The 26,016-nt window shown below is 44.9% G+C and overlaps 2 protein-coding genes across 2 annotated transcripts; both read right to left on the reverse strand.

Annotated features, from left to right (window-relative positions):
• Positions 1-129: 129 nt before the first annotated feature.
• Positions 130-20,973, reverse strand: ADHFE1 (alcohol dehydrogenase iron containing 1). Its single transcript, XM_075416057.1, is given in 14 exon segments — positions 130-3,386; positions 7,053-7,210; positions 10,343-10,439; positions 10,583-10,661; positions 11,594-11,692; positions 12,811-12,963; positions 14,219-14,324; positions 15,464-15,541; positions 15,944-16,140; positions 16,303-16,457; positions 17,913-17,966; positions 18,124-18,167; positions 20,462-20,499; positions 20,893-20,973. Coding segments are annotated over 14 exon segments (1,398 nt in total). The 5' UTR covers positions 20,949-20,973; the 3' UTR covers positions 130-3,302.
• Positions 20,974-22,293: 1,320 nt separating this feature from the next.
• Positions 22,294-23,605, reverse strand: RRS1 (regulator of ribosome synthesis 1). Its single transcript, XM_075415261.1, has one exon. It carries the CDS (start codon positions 23,532-23,534, stop codon positions 22,449-22,451), a length of 1,086 nt encoding a protein of 361 aa, XP_075271376.1. The 5' UTR covers positions 23,535-23,605; the 3' UTR covers positions 22,294-22,448.
• Positions 23,606-26,016: the final 2,411 nt, after the last annotated feature.

Raw genomic sequence — 26,016 nt, forward strand, 5'->3', positions numbered from 1 at the left:
GTGGTAACCCCTACCCTATAAGGAGTTCCTAGCGTCTCTCAAACCACTCTCTGGCATGACTGAATAGCTGCCATTTATGCTTCCTTTAAACCTATTCAAAAACCATGGACTACATAAACTGAGCATTCCTTCTTTTTTATATAAAAGACCAACCGATCCTTTTATATAGTTATAGTTGTTCAAGACAGAAACGAAGTCTCTGACTCCACAAGGAAGAGGGAGGGACTCAATCAAGCCCTACTGCTAACAAGTATGACTTACAAAGATTGGTGCTGTTGTCATGAAATATGTAATAATACTTACAACTACGTACTGATTACACAGAGTAAGGTGTGCAAAAATTATCTGAAATGTTCACAGAAATACTGTGCAGCAGTTTTGGTGCTTTTACTTCTGGAACACCTCTTCCATTGCTCTCGGTTGTCACCGATGATACGATGATTTTGCCTGCACAGCGCCAAGGTCACCAGGCAAACGACGCTGCAGGAAGTGTCATTATGCTCTGGGAAGCTAGTGTAAGCCTACTTTCTCTCGATGGTTTTCGTTCATAGTAACTTTAAAAGATTGAAGTTAACGTGATAAGAGTTAGACACTGCTCTCAAACACTTTCAAACAAGCTTGTGTTTGTAGCAAGTACAGTACTAATGGTTATTTGCATTCCAGTATCATTTAAAGGCAGTAACAATATGTCACGGAGGGCTTTAGTAACAGAGCAGTAGCAGGAGCCGCAAGAACAAGCTGCCCAGATTTCACACACGTGCCCAACCACTGCTGGTCACTCACAATTACAATTTCACCCCAGCTCCCCAAACAAATGCCAGGCTCGCGTGCACAAAATAAGGCATGTTCAGAGATACAGATATATTTGACCAACTAGGTTGTCTCAGTACAGAATAATTTAGTAAGATAATACACGAAAAACCCGGTAACTCTTCAGTTGTGAACAGAACCACCACTGCGCAGAAGCCAGGGCATGACTCCCTGTCACACCATCACCATTTGACAGACAGCACTGTGGGGCGGCTTGAGTTCCCTTGATTTTTCCTCAGAAAATTCCCACTAGTAACTAATAATTGGTGGTGAGGGAACGCTTGTGTAGCTGATGTCCGTAAGAGGGATTTCTCAACCAGTTTAAGCCAGCTGAAGACTCTGATGCTGCCAAAGGGGTGTGGAAACAGAAAAGGCCCTTCTTACAGCACCATCTGCTTATGTTGGGTTAGGTATGCTACCAAACCCTTTGTCTCATCTATAAAATATGGGTAAAACCTACTATATCAGAGGGGGAGTGTGAGGCTTAATTAAAAAACTAGCAAGAGCTCTGGGCCACCTGGTATAGGAAGTTAAGTGCAAGGTTCTGTCAGTTGAAAACGCAGTCTGCTAATAACTGCCATACTGGCATAAATGACAAATAAAAAGTGTGCTGGAAGGAAATACCTTACATTCCTAACTAGCCCATCAAAGTGCTCTGCTGCAGTGATGAAACCCACGTGCTGTTCAGTTCCCCAGAAGGTATATTCTCCCCAAACACAGCATGGGTGCCACGAATTAGGCTCCTGGAAAAAAGATTTTCTCTTCGGGACTTTTTACTGCTAGCATAGCCTGGAGAGAGACAGGAGTGGAAAGATGAAACAGGCCAAAAGATTATATACAAAAGGGTTTGACAAAAAGGTTTTTTTCAAACATGGCAGCTTTGCACAATACAATAAAGTGAATCCCTTGCTCCCTGCTATTACAACACCAGCCTTCGTGACAGAGGTTCTTATGGGAATTTTCAGCAGAGGACAAGATTCAGAAGGGCATGGAAATAAACGTGTGTCCCAGCACAGGCTGAGGCACGCTGGCAGTGCAGCCCCTACAGCCACTAAACCCATTCTGTGGTTAAAAAGAAAATGTGCAAGTCTTCAACCTGTACCCATCCACCTATTTAAAATGAGCATTAAAACAGATCCAATGTCAATATCCAGTTGTCCTCAGATTCTAGGATAGCACTAGCTTTATCAGACAAACACAAGAACGCAAAGGTGTAAGTACAGAAAACCTACTTCAACAGGGTGACTGAAAAGTGCTCCCTCCCTAGCAGAAAGAAACAAGCACACCAGAGGTCATGGGATTCTTCCTGCGTTTGTCTTGTGCCGTGGTAGCAGCATGAATCAGGTGCTGAAATGGTCCAACATGAAGCAGAATCTGATTTAAATGAACTGTACACACAACCACGTGCACTTTTTAAAAAAAGAAAAATAGTATTAAAATTTTAGTTTCACTTCTCCCTTTCCCACTTCCCTTTCTCAGTTGACAGTCAACCAGCTGGTTAACTGCTCTGAAGGTGCACAGTCATTCCCACGTTTAACCAGCGCTCCCAGCAGGGCACTGTGCAGCCATATGCTACACCATCACCTTCTAATATTGAACCGCAGCACACTGCCACTTCCTTACGCTGGTGGCTGCGCTCCGAGTGACAGCACCCGCAGGAGCTCAGCAGAAGCAACTGCTTCCCAGAGAAGCAAGATACAGTTGATAGCTTCTTTCCAAAGAACGCAGCAGGAAAAGGGAGCTGTTGCCTCCACAGAGACAAAATGACCATGATAGACGATGTCTTGATGTGACGTGGTTCCTGTTGAGCATGGCCATACTTTACTCTGATGTTGCTCCTCCTATCAACACTTGACATAGATCTTAAAAGGATCAATACATGATCAAAATTTTAACCCAAAGCAAACTTTCAGGAAGCTTTTTTCAAACATGTATGAAGTGTGTAGGATTTTTCTTAACCAAACAAGAAGCACCCCAGTTCAATAGCCTACTTAGCACAGCCAGATGGTAAAAAGATGATAAAGTGGAACAGAATACAGCGAGCTGACATTTTTTGCAAGGTAGCTCCCCTTCCCTATTTAAAAATGGCCCCAACTCTTTCTTAAATAGCATTACTTTTTAAAACAAAATCACAGACAATTTTAATAAAGAACATAATTTGTAAAATATTTTGGAATATCCCTTAAAACATTTTTCCACCTTTGACCACCTCTAAAGCACAAAAAAGCCTTCAGTAAATTGAGAAGTCTGCTGCAACTTTTATGCAAGTTAATACCACTGACTACTGAGCAAGAAAAAACCCCACAGTCAAGCCTTCACTTCCAAGCACTACTTAGTTAAAGATGAATTACGTGACCTTTTGGCAGTGTACAGTGGAACAGAAGTCAAAGACGCACAAGTTCTTCCATTCTCTAAAGAAATTCAGCCTCGTATCTATAAGAAATAATCTTCGTGCTAGAATGAAGCACACTTTTCAGAACAAAATGTTTAAGCTAATAAAGTTTCATGGAAGCCTCAAAGAGGGCAGATAAGTCTTCTTCTGTTTGGGGACGTGGTGATAGTTTAGTCACTCTCTCCTGCAAGATCAAAGAAAAACTGGATTACACAAGGTTGCCAATAAAATCAATCAAACAGTAGCTGAACTATATGCCTTTGTACTAACGTCCTTCACAGAGAATAACAAGGTTTTGTAAACAAGTAATCAAGTAATTAAGGCTGAAATATCATCATCTGTACAGTACTTTCGAGAATGTATTAGTTTAAATTGCCTATAATTAAATACACAGAAGTGAGATTAAAGTGCAATTCAGTTGCAAAGTCAAGCCTTTCAAACACGGGTCTTGTCAGTCACAGATGTCAGTACAGTGGTGGGCAGTATCCTGGGAATACAGTTCTTTTTAAAATTCATTTGCCAGCATTAGTACTAGGAAGTCAATTTCTAGGGACCAAGATTTTCAAAATACAACATCTCTCAAAGCCCAGGAACTGCCACAGATGGGGAGAGTAAACAGTGCTTGCAACTCAGACTCCAAAAAAAGAGACACGGCAAGGGGTGGCAGTGAAACTGCTTAATAAAAAGCCTTACACTTTGGAATTAGAATGCAAAATAGTTGTAGTTGGTCTTCATTTGGACAGCGATTCAACAGAATTTTTGGGTGCTGAAGTCCCATCGACTGAAATGAAACTCAAGGTATATGCTTCACTGCTCTGCTTAACAAAATAACCACAAAGGCGGGGACGGCAATTGAGAAAAGCCCCACGCTGCTGAGGGTGAGGAGCCGTGTCAGTGTAGGTCTTCAGCTACTGCAGAAACACTCAGCTGAAAGGCCCTAACATTGATGTACTCGTACTGGTTGTGATTAGTACTTCTATGCTTTCAACAATCAATGATTTTAACATTTATTGAAAGATTAGGGAGAGTTACAAACCTCTGCAAAGACAGAGGCCAGGCCTACACTAGGAACGCGTTCTCTTCAGATGAATGTGGTGTATTCTGGCAAGACGGAGTTTCTCCTGCTACAACACGTTTCAACACCTCCTTTGTGGAAGAGGCCATCCTAGCAAAGGCTCTCAACTTTTCCCCTGCTTTTTCCCATGTAAGACAGCGGATGTCATTTGCTAGGGGCCTTGCCTCATGCACCAAGTGAGATACTGGGGAAGGGGCTCCTCCAGCCCCCCGCCTTGTGGGCAGGCTCTGCTCAGATGTGCTCCCAAGCAGAGCACACACTGCTGTGGTGCAACGCCGCAGCCGCCCCGCTTCCCTCTCAACCCGCAGGGCTGCAATTTGTGGACGGGCTGGATGTGGTTACACAGCAAGAGAGGCCACCACACCATGACCTTAACGTAAAATACTGGCCTAGCGTGGTGAGGAAGTCCACTGTGAGATACTCACAGTTCGTAATCAGGCTCAGCACGGTTAGCATGGCTTGTGCCAAGTCTGAGCAGTGCAGCTCTGTGTGCATAACTTTACCTACACGAGGAGCCTCAGTAGCAATCAAATGCTACCTCTTTCCCTACCCCTGACCAGCACTGTTATACTGTTACATCCAGCCAAAGAAAAGACTAAGATTCTTCTGCACACTTTTGAAACCATACTGAAAATTCAAACAGCAGTAGGGCAAAGCATGTTGGTTTTTTCAGACTCACAAAATGCAAAATATAACAACTCGGTGTTCAAGTACTCAGTAAATTAATCAGCCTTGTATTAGGACACTCTGGGCCACGTTACAGTTTTGCAGCCCTGTGCACCGAGATGGACAGCGTTATCTGCAAATTCACACGGGGTGAGAGGAGACGATCACCCTGACATACTGTGGCATTTCCCAGCTGTATCGACAGCAGGCTGGAAACGGACGCTCCTCCTGTGTGCCTCGACATGGAGGCACCAGCACTCCCTCCGCACGAGCCTGATATTTGCTGGTGCCCAGACAGCAAGGCCCCAGCTCACCGAGTCTGACTCAGTGCATTCTGCTACAGTGCCAAAAATGAGCAACTCCCGGCTCGCCAGCGGTTCAGCCCCGCTGCAGCTGCCTCTGGACGTCTGCAGGGGGTGGGTGGGCTGGAGAACAGCCCTTCCACCGACTCCCATCTCCAGTCCTTACCATCTCCCCACAAACACCATCACAGGGCCAGCCACCTTAGACCTCAGGACAGCACCTTCTTTGCTAGACTCACTGCTGTGTGTACATAGTGTACATGTGTCAATTTCAATAGACTCGCTTAGGAATGAAGATAAAATTATGATTTAACTTCAAGTATAAATATTCGTCCCAGCAGAGTTTCCACCCCAAATTCTGGCAGTTAGAGTAGATTAGTTTTGTTTTCCTGCAGCCTGCACTTCACAGTATGGAATACACCCTGCACACTTATTAGTGCTATCACCACTGCACCACGCTGCCTTGCTGACGTGAATGGGTCAGCGCCGTATTCCAAAGAAAACTTTACCAAAGATTAAACTGTATGGACTACTTCTGAATGGACTATTAAGGAACACTAATACATTTTAATCATGCTACATCTCATGTACGAAAATGAGGTTAGAGAAACTATTAGGTCATCTCATTTTACACAGTAAAACTAACCATCAGTGCTGCAAGACGACAGTAAATGAATCAAAGTCAATTTGAGCTAAGCTAGCAAACAAACAAAAACCCCTTGAACATCTTTTGGTGAAGAACCTTCCTCCTCTCCCAGCTATGCAAAACATGCCTTCAATGAGATGCTGTGCTTGTGATGACCCAAACCCAACTGTTTTAAAGCAACATACCTACAAAAAAAAAAACCCCACCTCTAAAATGCCCCATAACAATTTACATGCATCAATCTATTTTACGGGCACTCAGAGACCTTAGTTTTCTTCCTCTCTTTGCCACTGGTCTGTTGTGTGTGTGATCCTGAATAGTTGCACCTTTGTGTCATCTTCTCAGGTATAAGATAGGAATATTAATATCTACCCTCTGTTCTTAGTTGCTCTGAGATTTATGAATGAGAAGAACTAGACATGGTAAGAGGTACTGCTGTAAAAAGTGAATAATCTTTCAGCCTACAAAATTTTCATTTTCTCCATAGTGTTTATTTCCCTTGCTACTTGGTGGAAATAAATCCGAACTAGACAGAACAGTCCACAGCATATGAATCAAACTGTCTTGTTAAAAGTGAGATACTGGATTCTGCTTTTGGAGTGGTGTGTTGCTTTTTGCAGTGTCTTTGTGAGCACTGAAACAATAAAGGGTATTACAAGTTTAATCTATATCATCCCAGGGGACCTTATTTCAAATTCTGATGGGGGTCAATGGAACAAAAAAGCCATCTGGGAAGAAAAGTGGAACTTCTCAATATGGAAAAATTTAATGCAAAGTGAGCTTGATCATTCTTACCAGATAGCACTTGGTGTTAAGGCTTTATCTATAACTCATCCTGCATACATAATTAACAAAGACAGTTATGAAAAAGAAGTATCTTCTACAAAGATCAAAGGTCTATGAAAAACATCCTCTTTTTTAAAAATGTGACATCTGAATCCATGCGAAGAACAGACTGCAACGTGCACTCCATCTCACTGAAAAGAAAAACCCAAACAGCACAGAGAAACAAAATACAGTTGACTATCCATAATTTTCTCCATTTTAATTGTTTTTCTGTAGGACTAGTAATAACATTTGCTTGGAAAGAAACTCCTCTATTTTTTCAAAAATCTGTTCTATTTTATTTGACAGGAAAAACTGTTATGCTTTCTGTCTTACCTGAGGCAGAGTGCCTTTGACTAATGCAGGGATGTCTGCTTTAGAATAACCAATTGCAGCTAAGCCATCATCAACATCCAGATCAAACAGGAATTTCCGGAGCGTGTCTGCCAAAATAAGCCCCGCATCTTTGATTTTGGCAGTGCGGATGTCAGCTCCTAAAATAAGACATAATGCCTTGACTGTAGGGTGGAGAGAGCGGAGGAAGCCTGTTCTGGACTTAATTTAATCATAATGTCAGCTGAATACATATCCATACATAACAGCCACTGCCCTAGAAGCAACATGAAGTAAAAAGAGGAATCGGTCTTCGTTTTACAGTTGGAATAGTTTGTAAAAGGTGAGATAAAACACGACCAGAAGAAGCAGGTAACTGCTGCCAGAAAGACTAACTGCCAGATGAGGTTAACTTCCTCTCCCTCTGTGCTTACAGGGAGAAGCACTTTTCAGACTGACTAACTGCTGGGAGGAAAGATGCTAACGCATGAACGTCAATGGTATTTATTTTTATGGACGGTTTGCCAAATGCTGACTTTATTGTAAGGCCTTGAGTTTGCTGACATCTAGAGGACACGGAAACCACAGACTGTTCTGCTCAGCTACGCGTTCAAGGAGAGGACTAGAGCATGTAGGCCGAGAAAGACAGGAGATGGCAGGGCAGTGTTCAAGGGGGTAGGTAAACCCTAAACTTAACGCTGTTTGAATATATGCTGACTTGTATAAAATAACGTAGAAGTGAAGAGGAGGAACTGGTATCTTTGAAACATCTACTGAACTGTAATGACAGCATCATTATAAAATGAAAGATTACCAATATTTCTTACAGAACAGCTTGCTTCCCCTTCCTCAATGAACGGTCAGGACTTCTTTAAATGTAATAATTAAAACAAGTCCAGACAGATGACACAGGTTCCTCCACATGATTTCTTTCCAAAGTAAGCTGAGCTAAATTTGTTCTCTGTGTAACCTCAATGATGTTACACCAGAACTATGTTAGGTCCAAGTGCCATATTGAGAGATGAGTAAGAGCACAACACAGCTACAGGAAAAATATTTTCTGTGATCTTCACACAGTTCAGTGTAACATTCAAAGGGGGTTCCAAGACTGGAAGTACTCTAGTAGATAATGTCTGGGAGAAATTGATAAACAAGGTATGACAGAGTTTTGTATGAAGTCTTCTGCTACTGGGATCATGCCATACACTCCGAGTTCATCCTGGGGTTTGCTGTAGAGGAGTACCTGTGAGAGAAATCCAGTATCTTCAGACAGTAAAGTAAAAAGGAAAGGAAGGAGGAAAAAAAGGGACAGTAAATGTGAAAAGTAGTTTTAAAATACCAGTTCTAGTACTGTCTTTTTGCTCAACCTAAATGATACATCATTCTTTGATTGCACTTAGAAAATTTCTGGCCACATGCGCACCTATTTCAACTGTTTAAGAATCCACCCAGGGAGGTATTAAGCTTTTTCTGGCTGTACCCAAATTCACAGCTGTACATACACACAACATAACTATTTAGCGATCTGCTTCATGTCATAGAATACCTTCTTAGTCATTGCATTTGGCAACATGACAGATTTGAATCAGCTACTGTAGTCAGTTGGACTCTGGACTGGAATCAGAAGTAAACACCCCAGGTGGGAATTTACAAATTCAATCCCACATGACATGTTTTTGGCCCTTTACAGCAAGGCAGACAATTATGTAGTTTAAATTTCTATTGAGAAAATTAACAGAGCTTTTAGAGACAGAATTTATGGCAGCAGTTCATACCACAAAACCTAAAGGAACTGCTTTTTGACCACTCGTTTTAAAATCAAGAAGCCTGCGTTCAAATTCTCAGATAGGCTGTGTTGGCCAGTTATCCAGAAACATTTTCTTAGTCTACTTTGAGTTGTGTGTTATTGCTGTAGGAACGCAGACATTTTTTGGCTTAATATATGATTCCGACTAGGTTTGTGTTCTGATTTTGACCACAGGCAGGACTGCATACTTTGGAGGAAGGCTGAACAAACCTCATAGCCAACATCTATAAAATAAACAGATTTTTCCCCCATTGTAGTTTTTCTGACCATGTTGTTTTACATCCTCTTTAAAATACTGTGATATTTTCATTGCCTGTATAAAAGTCCCACTCTTTCTTGAAACCCACAGTGCTTTCAGATTACTTATACAAGGAAGTCATACACGTGACTGAATTGCTGTGACTTGCATACAGAAGGCTGACCATAGAAGGGACTGAACACAAATTTTCCAAATACCAGCAGAGCTGCCTTAACCACTTTCTCTCTACTCTCTACACTGCTACGCATGTGACTGTGATTGCTCATTAGTGAGCATGGGTATTAGCAGCAGTTTAGCTACAACACAGTCTAGTGCAGATAAAAAAAATTGACCTTAGATATAAATAAATTAGCCCACCACAGAGCCATGCTGTCACAGATAGACTGCTAACAGCTCCAAGATTACACCACGGAAAGCTAGCTTATTACACACAGCCCTGCTGGGGGTGCTATGAAGAGGTATCCTTTCTCTAGGACACTTTCTGCTGATGGGTTGCAGAGATAACAAAACACTGTATGAAAAGGTAACCCTTAAATGAGCTGTCAGCTTGCAACATTTACTTGTATTCTACTAAGCAGCAGAAAAGACCACTTTGTTCATTAACCCACTTCTCAGCCATCACAGATATGTCCAGAGAATAGCTACTCCATGCTTTCCCTCGACATCAGCCACTGCGAAATTCCAACACCTACAAAAAAGTTTAGGCCTACGTTAGAAAGACCGAAACCCAGAGCTGTGTGCCACGGAAAAAGAGCAGGAGTGATCCAGAACATCACTCTGTCCTAATTCACTGCCAGAGCAGTGAATTTGTTAGAGAAAGTGCTTCCTTTTAGCTAACAGGTACACCTGAGTACTTGTTTGTTTTATGGTACCTACTCTAAAGTAACTGCTCTCCACAAAGCACCAAGAGAGATGCCAATCACAGCTACTCTCTCCTGGTTTGTAACAGATCTACAGTCAATTTCAGTTGTCCAGTTTTCTAGCCAAAAAGCAGATTTCGCCAGCTTGTTTCTCTAACTACATCAACCAATATAAAAATTTAGCTTTATTCTACTCAAGTTTGCATTATTGTGACTCAGTCAGACTCCAGAATTTTGTTTTTTAAACTTCAAAGCCCTGCAACAACCAACTACAATTGCTTGCACAGACTTCTTTTTCCTCCCCAAAAAAGACATTCTAGAAAGAATTCCACTTGTACGAGTAAGTTGTATCCATAGAGATTCTTACCTAGTATCTCTGCAGCTTCTAAGTGGCGGTCAGGATGTATCTGTGCTGTGAAAGCAAACACTGCTGGGGATGTCAGCACCACAGAAAGCCCATGTGGCTGGGAAAAAATAAAAGAAAAAAGAATAAAATCACATCAACAGGACATGCACTTTCAATTTCAGTGCGCTTTAATGCTCATTCATGTGAGATAAGGGAGAATCGAAATGTGTAATATGAAAACAAAGATAAACCAGGTTTTACCACTAAAGAGTGATCCACATTATAATCCTTTGGTTTATAAGTTTTCACCAAACCAGAAATAGGGTAAGACATTCCATGGCTGGAACAGAGAGCAGAGAGAAAGTGGTTAGGGCAGTTCTCCCGCTACTTGGAAAATTTGTGTTCAGTCCCTTGTGTGGTCAGTCTTCTGCATGCAAGTCCCTTGGGTACAGATACGCGAAAGGTATTTAGGTACAGGTATGGTATGGATATTAGGTACAGACAACCCTCACTCCTCTGCACCTTAGGGACCTAGATGTAAAAAACAGTACCTCCTTACTTTCTGAGTTACTCCACTGACTGGACAGAAAGTTGCTCAGTGACTGCAGTAATACAGATATGCCAAACATAGCACAATCTGCATCTCTACCTGATCACACTGCCTGAGAAAAATGAACATTAATTTTAAAGTATAATTAAATAGTGGATTTGCACAAACAAAAGGAATGCAAGGAAGGTCTCTGAAGAGAATGACTGCTAATAACTTCTCCACATTGTTCAGGCTATGCTTTGCTTCTCTGAGATTTTCACCCAGATGAAACTACATTGCCTTGCAATATTCATTACAGCTCATTTCAGCCTGCTGAATGCCTACCCCACAGACAAACTTACAGACAATTGCATCAGTTCAGGAATGGCACAAGATTACCTCATTGGTACCTCAGTGCAGAACAGTAGGCATGAAATTCAACGTTTTAAATGCCATTGAATTTTTTTTTTTCCTAACTATGGTTTTTACTACCCAGGAAGGTAAAGAAGGCCATGTTTTGTAATTTTCACGATTGGATTTGAGTATCACAAGCCAGAATACACAATCCTCATATGCACAAATGCCAAGAGCCCATCAATTTCTCACAACACATGGCTGCCCCTGCATCACAGGCCAGGCTACAACACCTTGTTATATATTTAGCAACAAAGGCAGCAATGTCTTTGAAACAAACACTAGCTAGAAGCTGACCTTGAATGGGGTTAACATTTTTCTGTACTCACCAGAGATGAACACCAGCGTTGCCAAAGCCAATACCAGCAAAAGCACTTGCTAGGTGCATGTTGGCTCTTGCCTCACGGTCTTCAGGGTTTCTGATGGCTCTATGCATGACGCAGACAATGGTACCAGTGAATTCACAAATGGATTGGTAATTCAGGATGGAGAAGGGAGAGAGGGCTTCTTTACAGACAGATATACAAAAAAATCTAAGATAAGCTGAGACAAAAATGCTGTAAATAGGATCAAGTCACACTTCAGCCAGAACAATCTTGCTTCTGGATCAGTAAGTAGATCAAATTGGTTCAGTGAAGGGCAAGTTTCCTTTCACTTTTCCAAAAACTGAGTAAATATAGTGTATTTAGCCATATGTACCTCAGTGGCGGTTTAAACAATTCTACTTAGGAGCTTTGGCAATCCTATGTATGGGTCCAAGATCACTCCACTTTCTCATTAGGTGGTGGTCTGGACTCCGCCACCTGCGCAGGAAGAGGACAGGGCTCCTTGCCTTCCTGCACATCACACTGTGTGTGTAGTTTGACAACATGGAGAAAAAGTCTGATGAACAGACTCCACAGGCACAATAAATAACTACTGTGACTAGCTAGGTACTGTATAAAGTCTTTTACAAAAAAACCCCACATTGACCTTTAATAGAAGTGCATATGGTATACAAAAGCTGTATGCAGGCTAAAACTTTACTGGTAGGGATCAAAACCAACTCCCAGTTAACTCAAAACTTAATCTAAATTAAAGGTTTTCTAAGTATGGACTAATTTTCAGTAAATGCATTTGTAAGTGCACGTGGCTACATTCTTGATGGACGTGTAAGTATCTTAATTTGCACTGATGGTCGCAGAAATTACACCAGCAGTATTTCATTCAGTTTGTTACATATTCCCCTTATACTGTCATAGAAAGAGGATTCTTGAAAAAATACGTGAATGCTGCGCCTGTACTAGCGAGCAGCTTGAAACACCTTTAACTGAGGACTTAAAACATACATTCAGCGGCATTAAAAAGCTACCTCCTCAAGATAACCTAGTGACCCTAATTTTACTTACACTTCTATATGACAAACTTTTTCCTTTATTTTAAGAGAAATCCAGGGTAGAAAATGAAGGTTTAATGCAGCAATTTGCATTATTTTTGCATAAAATTCAAGTTCTAAGCATCTGAAGACTGAACACACTGTGAGGGGGGTGGCTGTTGAACGCATTACCTTTTCAAATATTTAGCCACAATGCGCAGAGCATGAAGAGCCCAGACATCACTGACGGGGTTGCTGCCTTGGTAAGCTGGTCGGTTGATTGGATTTGAAGGACAGGGACTGCGCATGTTGTAAGGAAGAGCGGTGTACGATTCTAGCGCATGGCTAAAATACAGACATATTAAAAAACAAATTATTTAAGTGGGAGAGCTCCATTTTACTGCCTTGTTATCCTTTGAATGCAGGTTCTTCTTATTTATTTCTGGTGTTTAACAGTTGCCGGAAATAGAAATACAATCTCATAGACAGCTGGGAGAATGCTGGGCAGGCACCTCCAGAGCGCCTTGCTCTCCAACAAACACAGAGAAGGCAATCCAAACACAGTCACAATCTACCAGCTCACACCATGCTCAAAGGGAGGTGGACGAACTGGCATCTTGGGGTGTAATGCTTTTCACTGAAGGGCACTGTGCACCTGCAGTGGATGCATTTCCTTTCTTTAGGACAGGAACTGTAAGAGGCGTTAGCAGTGGAAGCATTACAAATTACCCTTCTTAAAGTATTGACCTTTAAAGAATTAGGAGTATGATATTTAAACTAAGTGGAACCGCCCACAGTCTCATCTCCCAGATACTTGTGAATCTGACTACATAAAGAAGGGGCACTGCCTCCACTGATACATTTAGATGTACAAAACTACAGACAAATAATTTTTATCTGTTAACAAATGCCTCAATTCCATTACACACATTGTAGCTCAGGATACTACACCAAGCTTGAGAAATCACTCAGTTTCATTATACATCTATTACTTTAATATATACAGCACACAGAAGCAAGGTAAGTTCTGGCCCTCAGAACAGAAACTTCCATGCACTTTGTGCAGTTGAAAGCTGTAGGTTTAAGATGAAGAAAATGTTGTGCCAAGTGAAAAGTACATTACGGGAGAGGTTCTGAAGGTGGTCATAATTGGGCTAAGACTTGCTAGCATCCCACAAGCCTTCACAAATTTTTATTGACACATCATTGCTTTTATTAGAAAATCCTTGTTCTCTGTTCCCTGCCATATCTGTGAGACATGCTAAACGCTGTCGCAATTGTGATTAATCATCTACACGATCTCTTAAAAAGTGACTTCTGGACCCTCTTCTCTGACAACAACCATCCTGGAAGCAAACAGTTTCTCCAGTGCACTTCAAAAACATTAAAATTTCTGCAAATGAGTGATTTGTTTCCATATATTCTGAAGGAGGCAGTGAAATAAAGAAGAAAGTGTAACGGAGACCACCCTAACAAGAACAGCAAAAGGAGAAAAAAAGAAGACAGCTCTTTTCTGCTCCTAGATTGTATTTTTTCTACAATCACAGTAAAAATACAAAACTGTAATACATTCAAGTAGCAGCCTACACAGAAAACTCACCAAAGCACATCAAAGCCACTGTTGGCTACTATTCACTCAGGCATAGAGAGTGTGTGTAAAGGATCAATGATGCCTAATGTTGGCTTAATGGCTCTTGAAGCAATACCTGCAGTATGTAAGCGAGGAAAATGAAATAAGTATTTTTTTTTTCAACAAAATAAGACAAGACAAGTTAAGGTTCAAAACATAACAATGAGGGGAAATTATTTGAAACTATGAAGATAAAAGCAGAGAGAGATGGGAGAGTAAGAAGTATCTATGAATCTAAGACTTACTGATGATGAAGTCCCTGTGGGAGAGTTCAACGATTTGAGACTGTTGCCTGAAGTGAATTACACCAGGCAATGTTCTCTTTCCATTTGTAACCCTCCTTGAGCAGCCTGTACTTTCAAAATGTCTGTGCTGAATGGCATCTGCAACATATATTCTTAGATTTGCATCTTCTGTGAACAATCTGAGGGCAAGACTGGTTTGTGTCTACAATTGTTGTTGCTAATTGCTGTCTTCAGCATCTGTAATAAGCATGCCTTCATACTTTGGCTAAGAGGGCACAGATGTAGCTTTGAGAGAGAAACAGACAGACAGACAGACAGACACAGACTGACGACTAGAAAACTCTGAGCTATGGTCAGAGCTCATTAGCACACCCATTTGGGTCCCACGTAACTGTAGACTGTGTGGCATATAAAATCTACACATTTAGAACTAAAACCTCAAAACAGCTATGAAGCTTAGGATGACATTCTAGCCTTAATCTTTATTTGCCAGGGATGAAAAGACCAAAGGAAGACAGTGCCCCTCACTTGCACAGCATCCCAGGCCTGAGGTTTCAAAAGTCAGGAAAAGGAACATTTGGTTGCAATTACATAACAAAGAAACAGAAGTCTTAAAAGCAGAAAGAAAAATATAGAGGAAATAAGGAACAGTTGGTTGACCCTGAATATAAGTAGAAATTTCCTTTGCAATTAACATTTTCTGCCATTTAAGAACTTGAAAGATTTCAGTTTCCTGTTTTGCCTTCAAACTATAATCCACTGTATTACATAGGTATTTCATTATGTTAATATGCTATAAATTTAATTCAAGGAGGAAACCTTTAAGCTCTTCAAATTTGCCTATGGCATTTGAATCAAACAAAATGACACCTGAAATGACATCCAGTACCTCTTTCTTTCAAGGCAGGGAAATAATGAAGACATTGGAAAAGCAATTGTCTTGAATGGCAGAGAAAAATAACCACCTTACCAGTTTTCACTTTTAGTTCTTTGAAGTCAAAAATGGCAACACCAGTGGTTTCACTTCCAGTTCCAGCTGTTGTAGGAACTTAAAAAGGAAGAATGCGGATAACAACAAATATTAAGTAATACATAATATTGCAAAATAAATAAATAAACACACAATAGTAACGCCACCAAAAATACAGGATCCAGGAAATCTTGGAGCTAACCCTGATCCAAAGACAACAAGTCAAAGAGAAACTGCCACTTTACTTCCTTTAATGAGAAGATAGATCAAACAGCTAAACAAGACAAATTAATGACAAAAACTGTGATTATCTTTCCACTGAAGTAAATAGCAAAATTGCTGCTGAATACAACTAGAGAAGAAGTAAGCCCAAAGGAAGCTGAAACAGTCATGGTACACTGATTTCAGTAAAAATATCGCACAGGGTGTAGAACGACTCCCCTTCTCCTAGCCCTCACTCTCCCCTCTGCCCAGGTTTACCTGCAATAAGTGGCTTGAGGGGCACAGTGACAGGCTTCCCTTTCCCAATCGGAGCATTGACATAATCCAAGAAGTCTGATGTAGGGCTGGATGCATACAGGTTAGCAGCTTTACAGGTGTCTATCACAGACCCACCTCCAACAGCAACATAGGCATCAAACTCTCCTTTTTTAGCAAATTCAATGGCGTCCAGGAAGCTTGGAAGACAAGAAAAGCCTTTCAGTTAAGAGAAAAAAGCACAAAGAGAAACTTCACTATTAAGACCAGCGTACAGGTCACAGGGAAGTGTTTAAACAGCTGTATGGCATGCTGTCAGAGCCTAGGCACTACTTTGAGGAGCGCGCTGTCAGAAGTAGTACCTTTGGTCTGTTGGTTCCACCCGGACACTATCATACATCTGAAAGTTTATACCATATTTTGCCAAGGAACTCAATACTGCATTTACAGGAGGGAGCTGGGAGAGGTTTTTATCTGTCATCAAACAAACTCTTCTAGCACCAAGATTCTGCAGGTCCTACAGTAACAATGAAATTAAAAAACAAACAACTGGTATAAAAACATACAATGAACTACTTAAATACTAATCCAAATCAACTGGATGATTTAATAACAATAAAACACCCAAGCTAAAAATTGTTGGTTATTGTAAAATTTTTCAAACTGTATCGGCTAAAGAGGATTAACCACATACATATAGGATGCAGAAAACAGCATAAAGCTGCCAAACTTTTACAGTGGAAGTCTTGTGACAGAAGAAAACTAATGATAAAGATGTTGAACAAGTGAAACCCATGTGAAACCACCTAAGATTACAGTAAAAAAAGAGTAAACTCTTTTTTGGAAATATTTTTTCCCTACACACTTCCTGTAACATACAAAGGCTTTTCCACAGGTTAGGTCTCCCCTAACCACCTACCAAAGCACTGCATTAAAATCCTGAAAATTTAATCTTGAATATTAATTTATTGATGAAAAATCAAAATAAGTTGGCAAAAAGAAGAAAAAAAATACATCCTAACATTTTAACATTAAAAAACAAACAACTGGTATAAAAACATACAATGAACTACTTAAATACTAATCCAAATCAACTGGATGTTTTAATAATAATAAAACACCCAACCTAAAAATCGTTGGTTATTGTAAAATTGTAATTGTAAATTGTAAAATAACAATTGTAATTGTTATTGTAAAATTTATTGATGAAAAATCAAAATAAGTTGGCAAAAAGAAGAAAAAAAATACTACATCCTAACATTTACTAAATTAATTGTCACAATAGCTATATAATACATGCAATTCTAAACAATCCTAACGCTGTTTTAAGACAGTTCTGTCTAACTTCATTTACTATCTATTAATTTACTTCGCAAACTTGTAAATAAAACAAGAGAACTGTTAATTCCATAAATGCCAAGAAGAGAGGAAAAAATGATAAATGAAAAAAACCCGATGATAAAGGCAAACTGGAACAATGTACTCAGGTGCAGCATTTCGCACTGCTGAAACAAAAATTCTGCACTTTCACAGTGCAAGCTCAGAGCTGAACAAATATCCACCTAATTCAATGGAAAGTGTCTGATTCATTTCAATGAGCACTAGAAGAGACGAAAGTGATCTTGAGAAGATCCTGGTGAGTCACCAGGATTCAAAACTTTTTGAATTAAATTCCCTGTCAGAGAAAAATACTGTTGCATAATCCTAGCAAATTATCAATGATCTAATTATCCACTAAGCTGCATTTCATGTACTCACACCACAGCAACACTGATGTAACACTCTTCTGCTCTTTACCCAACAGTATTTTCTGATCTTTTTACACTGGTATACACGACTACACATCCTGCAAGGCAGTGAAGATTCAGATACATCGTATATAAGCTTTCCCTTACACAGTGGACTGATAGCACCAGCTGCCCTTTAGCACATGACTTTTCACCAGTGATGGACATACACTATGGAAGCTTACCATGCCAATCTCTTTAGTAACTCCTTCTCCATATCGGATGTTTGAAATAGCCATCTACAAAAAAGAGAACATATTTGTCTGGAAAAACGAAGAAGTGACAGCCAGTCCCAAGCAGTCAAAGTGAAACATAAATACTTACTAATGTAAACATTCGTTAAATGCCATATTTGGAAGTATACAAAATACTACTTTTAGATCAAATATAATCTACCTCAAATGCATAGTCTGTATTTCCCAAGGTAGGCCGTTCAGCAACTGGAATGGAAATGAAACAGTAAAATCAGGGAACAGAAAACAACTCGAATCTGAATCTCAATACTAGAGTTGACCGACTCCTTTGCTTTTAAAATCACTAATACATTTGCACAGGTCATCTTGGCTTGTCTGGGTAACCGCTACCCATTTCATCCGTTGTTGTATGTGAGATTCAATGATACAAGTACTTAATTTGATTAATATAATTCAGCAAAACAAGTGTGGGGTTTTTTTTCCTTCTTTGAAGAATTAATTCTTACCTATAAAAATTGAGTAAGTTAGCAGGAAGTTTGCATGAGAATTTGCTTGCAGTCTGTAAAGGCCAGAACAGTACATAGTAAGTAGAACTGAGTATCCGCAGAGCACACAGGCTGCTACGTGGAGGCTGAGAGGTGTTAGAAATGTGTAGTGGCTACATGATAACCTCCAGAACAACTTCTCAGGCAAATCCACGAGACATCCTCCATATGCACCCAGACAGAGAACATCTTTTGTACGTGTGACAGAGTAATACTAACAGGTGTTTACACTTCTTTTTACTTCTGTCTAGTCCTGAACTTGCAAGTGAAACTCAATTTCTTGCTTGAAAATTCAGAAACTGCATGCATTGTTAATAACAGTGTTAATAAGAATAGGTGTGTCAATATCAACTTTATTTAGTAGAAAAGATATCTATAAGAATAGTATTTCAGTCACATCCTCTCTCCACCATGTCATTCTTGCATGAATTACCACAAAGCTCTGAATTTCTTGCATATCTTGATTTTGCCACAAAGTGAAACAAACTGCATCAGTTGAAACAGCCCATTCTTCTCCAAGAAAAGATCAGATGAGGCATTCTGCTCTTCCTGCTGAAGTCACGCCTTCTGTCTGCCGTATTAATCGAAAATATGCAATCTGGATTCAGATCCAACGAGTGAAGCCACGGTAATGAGTCTTACAGAGACTCTGGGGTGCACTGAAGCACTGACCCACAACAGTAACAGATAGATGTATTAAAATCCTTTATGCACTTGCTATTCAAGCCCAGGCCAGCTGCTATCAGCTCTTTCATTGCCATCTCTTGCCAGGCTGTACATGTTTGACCTCTCCTGGAGTCTGAGTCTGCTGTACTCTCAGTCATTAATTTGACAGGCTAAGAACACATCCAAGCCATTTACTCTTTTGCTTTCTGATAGTATAATAGCTGCCCTGCTGTTCTGCGCTTGAGCCAAACTTCACTTTCAGGAAGAATTTTACTGAGTTCAAAAATTGCACTATTTCCTCAATCACTGTCAAGAAACACAATGAACATTTTTTTTTCTGCTACAGTCCTTGTTAAATCAATCCCCACTATTCAGAGACTTACGGGAACTGATATCATCTTGCCACATCATAGATTCAACCGCTGCCTAAAACAGCGAGGGCTCTTAACTAAGACTTCTATTTAGCAAGGGCTTAGTTTGAATTGACCGAGTAGGTCGTCGAGCAGACAAGCAGAAGAATGAGATTCTATTCCTCAGCTGTGCTATTGTCTTGCTGTATGATGGTCTTGCGCAAAACAAATATCTGAACATATTTATAACTTTTTCCATATGTAAAATGGTAATGGTAAATCTTTAAAAAGTGTCTTAAGTAAAGCGCATGAAACCAAGCCACCCAGAATTACACATTGATGAAATTACAGCTCAAAATACTAATTTGTATTGGATCTGGAATCTGACCAGCACACAGACGGCTATTCCCATAGCCTCCCTACAGTCAATACAAACAGAAATTCCTCTCAGGGTGACTTGGTGACTCTGCGCAGCTCTCCTGCTCTTACGCCACAACCCTGGCCCAAGTGCTTGGGACTGACTGCATAACAACCCTAGGGAGATTACATTCCCCAAGTCAAAGCAGGCCTTTGTGAATACCTCCTTCTCACCCGTGTTGCTCCCTGTTTCTTTTCTAATGTCACAGACGCATATTTTTGCCCTCAAAAGCAGACCTAAAGTTGAAATGGCTCAGGTGATGGCAGCAGTAGCAGCAGCCAGAGCAAATTTCTGATCACCTTGCCTCACGGCAAGGGAAGGACAGGACGCATTAGCTGTGGCTTATGTAGAAGCAGTCGATCTCTCCAACAACCACTACCACCGCACGGCTGCAAAGCCACAGACTGCTCACCTTGTCCTCTAAACCACTTACCTTGTCCTCTAAACCGCTCTCTTTCCTGCCTGTTACCCGCACCCTCTGCCCAGGTCACACCGCCACGTACAGCTCCACAGGGCCACGGTCTCTACAGAGTTACTCTGGAGACCCACGTAAAGTCTTACCTTGGGAATAAGTGTGGCAATGGCTCGGGCACCGACACCTAGTTAAAAGGTTAAACAAAAAAAAGACCAATAAACAGGCTGAAAAGGAAAAGCTAGGACAGAAAAACGAATCCACCCTTGCTTAACAGCCTCCTGTACGGACGACCCCCGCCCCCTGCTGCGAGAGGCCTGGCAGCGGGGCAGGCCCGGCCGGGCCCGGGGAGCCGCAGGCCGGCAGTTGGGCTGCAGCCGAGTGCCGGCGGGGGGTCAGCCCTGACGAGGGGGCACTAGGGGACTCCCAGGGCCCCCGAGCAGGGACCGGTCGCTACTTCGTCGCCTCTAAACGCGGCGGCCGCCCGGCCTCGCCCCCGCCCCCGCCCCCGCCAAGAAAGGGAGGAAATCCAGCGGCCCCAGAGGCGGCCGCTTCCCGCAGCCGCCCGGCCCGCACTCACGCCGCCCGCTGCAGCTGCCGCAGGAGGCGGGCGGCCCGCTCCCGCCCGGCCGCCATCGCCGCGGCTCTGCGGAGCCAGGGCCCGGGCGCCGGGCCAGCGCCTCCTCCCGGGGCGGGCGCCGGGGCAGCGCGGGCTCCCAGCCGCTCCCCGAGCCCCGGCCCGGTCACGCCGCCGGCCAGACCGGCGGACGCGGCGCGGCTGAGGGAAGGCCCTGCCAGGGCCCCCTCCCGTCCGCGGCCGTGAGAGCTGCCGTTTCCCAGGGCTTCCTGCCCCTGCTATGCCGAGCCGCTTGCTCCGGAGCCCGGCATCACTGGGCCGACATCACTGAGACCCTTCCCGGGCAGCAGCCCAGGGCCGGAGGACCGAGCAGCCCAGGGGCCGAGCACGGCCGCCCGTCCGTCAGCGCAACTCAAATCCCCCCAGCGCCGAGGCGTGCGCAGCCTTGCTGCCCTCAGCCGCCGCCTCGCAGGCAGAGGCTTCACTTTCTGACCGTGCTCAGGCTGCCACCCTGCTGAACTGCCACACAACGAGACGAAACAGCTGCTGCAGGGTCACACAGCTTCCCCAAAAACTCACGGGCAGCAAAATATCACGTCGTCGCTATGCACTGCCAAGTTTACTAGTCGAAAGTTTGAGAACTCAATGTCCTTGAGCTGGCTGGAACCTGCTTTGCCACCCCCTCTTACGCGGAATGGCCCCGGGAACAGCATCCTTCCTGTAGCTGAGCCTCACAGTGGGACAGCAAACTGAACTTTTTCAAGTGTACAGGAGACACTAGAAAGTTCAAAAGAATAATAAGCTGAAGTCTGAGATAATTTCCAGTATCTGCTCTCAAACTGCTTGGTAAAGAAAAACACTGTGAAACTGTTTCTGTGCAATGATGCATTAACATTAATACAGGGATAAATTAAGGCTTTAACCTGCTGTTCAATACAAACATTTTTCTGTTGAATTCAACGGCTGGTCACCAGCTTTTACTTTTCTTAATCGCAGCTGTCTAGGAAATCTGTACCATTTCTTAGGCCCTGCAATAAATCTTAGAGTAAGTTTTCACTTTCCTCTAGTAACTGACCCGAGTAGCAGAGCACTGAGGGGCAGAAACTGACTTACAGAGCAAGAGCTCCACCGTGAGGCCACTTGCCCGGAGCAGAGCGCAGCAGCTCCCCGAAACTGTGTCCAATCAGGCTGTCACTCGGATCCAAACACAGGCCACAGCTGCCGTCCACCCTGTCCCAGCCAGCCGAGCGAACGACAGCTTCGCTCAGCTTCAGTCCTGTCTGGCAACGCTGCAGCCGCGGCCAGCCGGGAAGCGACGTTACCGGGCTGCCTCCGCGAACCCGGGGGGAAGTGGGGCTCCTGACCCCCTCGGAAGGAGAACACGGCCCTCCACGACCGCCAGCCAAGAGCCAACGCAGGACATTTTAGAAAAGCCGGAGCGCATTTATTGACAAAAGGGCGCGGCAACAGAGCACCGGGCAGGAGGCTGGCAGCGACAGTCCCTTCCCGCGCCTTGGCGGGCATCCCCAGCCCCGCGCCGCACGCAGTCCCTCCGTCTCTCACGCCTTCTTTCTCTTGCCATCGCCGCTGCTGCTGCCTGCGGGCCGGTGCTGCTGCTGCTGCTGCCGCCGCGCCCCGCTCCTCTTCCCACTGCGGCCGACCCTCTGCTGCCGGCGCCAGCGCTTCCCCCGCTGCGACTGCTTCTTGCCCTTGGCGGCGGCCGCCTTGGCGTCCTCCTGGCGCATCTGCTTGTTGACGGCGCGGGTGATGTCGAGGGCCGGCTTCTTGCTGCCCATGTCCCGCAGCAGCTCCAGCTGACGGCTGCGCTCGGCCTCCAGGTTGCCCAGCAGCGGCTCGAACCGGCGCTTCCTCCCCGCGCCGCCGCGGGACGGCAGCTCCGGCGGCTCCTTGGGCAGCCGGGGCTGGAAGCGGCCGAGTGAGGCGGTGGAGAGGCGGGCGACGCGGGCGGCGCGGCCCAGCTCCTCCCGGCTCTGGTGGCCGGTGGGGTGGAGGGGGGCAGCGGGGCCGGCCCGGTGGGCGCGGGCTAGGTTGCGCAGCCGGTTGAGCTCGTTGCGGGCCACCCGCTCCCGCTTCTCCCGCCGCAGCCTGGCGAACTGGTCCTCCTCCGGGTGGGCCCCCGCCGGCACCTCCGCCAGCCAGGCGCGGGCCGGGTCGCCGCCCGCCCGCCGGTAGCCCCAGCGCCGCCGCCACTCCTTGGCCTGCTCGTCCCACACCAGCGAGGTCCGCTTGCGCCGGCGGATGCCCTTCAGCCGCGCGAACTGCTCCCACCGGGTCGGCGGCCGCGGCCTCGGCGGCGGCTTTTCCCGCGGCAGGCGGAAGGCCGGCTCGGGCAGCCGCGCCACCACCGGGCCCCCGGCCCCGCCGGCGCGCTCGGCCGGCAGCTCCCAGAGCCGGGCCACCAGCAGCTGCGCGTTGTCGCGGGCCAGCGCCCGCAGCAGGGCCTCCCGCCGCGGGCCGGCCCCGCGCAGCCCCGCCGCCGCCGCCGGCGGGTTCCGGTCCAGCGCCAGCAGGTTGCCCAGGTCGAACTCCAGCTCCAGCTCCTTCTCCACCGTGACGCTGCGCCGCCTCTCGGCCTCCCGCTCCTCGGCCGCCGCCAGCACCTCCTCCACCCGCACGGCCGCCATGGCGGCGGGCCGCGCCGCTCACACGCGTGCCGGCCGGGGAGCCCGGAAGCGCCGCACAGCCCTTCCGCCTCAGCGCGCCGGAAGCTTCCGCCTTAGCGCCCGGAACGGCGGCTCGGCGGGCCCCGCGCTGCCTGCCGGGAGCTGCAGTCCCGCCCGCGCCGGGCCGGCGGGGGGTGCCTGGGCCGCCGTCGTCCCCCCGTCCCGTCCCCCCCCCCCCCCGAGGGAGGCCGTTACTCCCGACGGACCCGCCCGCGCCTCCCCCTGGCCGCTGGAGCTCACCGCGCCTTAATTCCTCCCGGTTCCCGTCAGGGCAGGCGCCTCGGGCGGCGACGATGAAATCCCCGGCGGCCCCGAACCCGGCTCCCGCCCGGGCTGAGGCGGGAAACTTGTGGGGAGAGCCCGCGCCTGAGGGGAGGCGCAGGCCGAAAGCCTCGCAGCTTCCCCGGGCGCTGCCCGCCTCGCCGGGCCGTGCCGTTCCGCTCGCCGAGGCCGAGAAACAGGAAAATGCTTGTCCCGTAGGGTTTTGGGTTTTTTTTCGGTAGTGTATTTCTATGTCGTTGCCGTAGAGCGATGCCTGTCGGTGCTCGTGGCGGGACCAGGACTGGAGAGCTGTCTTGCCACTGTGGGTCCCGTGGGCGAGTCTCCCCGCAGAGAAGGGGATGGCCGTGTCCCCCGGCCAGTGTCTTGCCAGGCACAGTGCTGAACAGGGTGTTGGGGTGGCACTGTGTGCGCCCATGGGTCGGTTGGGCTGCAGATACCTCCATGCTGGCTTTAAACAAGTGAGCTACGGAAGAATCCTGTTACAGCTGTACAGTGACTCGGCCTGCGTGGCCGTGACATTTCGAGCTGATCCCCGGCGCCCTAAGAACGAGCTCGTGATGCCGCTGAACTGTAGCCAAGGAAGGTGATGGGAGTTTTTATTCTAGATACGATTCTCTACTAAGCTTTGTCACATCTGTACCTTTACATGATGTTTGGAGTGATGGAAATGGTTCTGAGGGCAATGGCACAGCAGTATTGTTGGAGTGAAAATAAAATGCCAGCCCTGTGAAATGAAGACAAATAGCTGATTCTCAAATTCTAATGCCCACCATATCACAGCTTATGCTTTGTAAGTCCGACTGTGATAAAGTCTTTATTTTTTTGTTGTTTGTTTGTTTTCCAAGTCAGCAGTTCTGAGCATGGTTTGTACACGGTGGAGCAGCAGAGTCCCTGTGCGTTTAAGCCCGGGCCGGGTGGCACAGACAGTTTTCCCGTTTGCCACGAGATGGCAATGCGCCGGACTGTGTTTTGTTCCCTGCCTTGGACAGCTCGTGCTTTCACCGCGAATTGCAAAGACAGGTCTCTGGGGAGACGCGCATGCACTATTTAGATTTAGGCATAAATTTATACTTTTGAACTGCAAGGTCCATTTTTTTGGCAGTCTCATCAATACCTTTACACTGATCCCTGTAGCCTCCTGTTTTATCCTTATGCTGCTAACTCTTTGAGTCTGGGACTGAGAGGACGTAATTGGTAGTATCTGTTGCACTTCCCAAGTTGCTTGCCAGGAACTGGTCTTCTTGTTTTACCTGATAGCATGAGCCTGCTAAGGAATGGAAAAAAGAATCTCAGAAGGTAAAAATGGCTTTCTGGTAATTGCTGTGTAGAACTGAATTCCAGCCTTCTTATGTGTTCCAGAAATAGTGATTTAGTGTAGGAGTGGTCCCAACGCAGTAAATGGAACCGTTCACTTACTACATTGCTTCAGTGTTACCTTGCGATACTACCCTAATAGGGGCACCCTTATGAATATGAATTAGTGACAGGAAGTTCTGTGCTTCGTCTCAGACGAGTTCAAAGGTGAATTTTCTTAAAGACCTTTTCTTCTCCTTTTACTTATATTTGTTGTGTGTTTAATTGCTGGAGGCAGTTAATTGATCCTGTGTATTTAGTCTCTACATACGTGGTTGAACAGTGACAATTATGATCAACAGAGGAAATCTGTAGATGCTTTTGCATTGGGTTTTTTTTTTTTGCTATTTATGAAAATCACACTTTCAGCAAATTAGGTAAGTCCTTGAAACATGTCACAAGTCAATGTTATAACACATTCTCAAAGTTATTTTAAAAAACACAAAAAATCATCGAAACATCTGTTTAGAGGATAATTCTGAAAAAGCTTCTTGCATCATTTCAGAGATTCAGGCTTCTAAAGAAGATGGGAGGAACCCTGACCAAGCTGAAGCCTTGTACGGTTTTGCTGTAGGCCTTGGCAGAGTCAGGCTGTATTATTACAAGCCGAAATTTCATCGTCTTTGTGTAGACCTCCTCCTGTTGTGTAGAAGAAAGAAATATCTGCTTGATTTACTGACACCACCAAACTTTTTGTCCTGTAAGCACAGGACATAACTGAAGAAGCAGCCTGATGCTACTGTGCTTCAAGTGTCCTCAGCACGGTGTTGCCTGTTAGTGAAACCTGGTTACAAAACCGTTACTGAGG

Source organism: Opisthocomus hoazin, chromosome 3, assembly GCF_030867145.1.
Source record: "Opisthocomus hoazin isolate bOpiHoa1 chromosome 3, bOpiHoa1.hap1, whole genome shotgun sequence".
In the NCBI taxonomy this organism is placed as follows: Eukaryota; Metazoa; Chordata; class Aves; order Opisthocomiformes; family Opisthocomidae; genus Opisthocomus; species Opisthocomus hoazin.

Bases quoted from the DNA above. Each gene is read 5' to 3' on its own strand.
- RRS1 (XM_075415261.1), bottom strand. From the start codon at position 23,534: ATGGCGGCCGTGCGGGTGGAGGAGGTGCTGGCGGCGGCCGAGGAGCGG.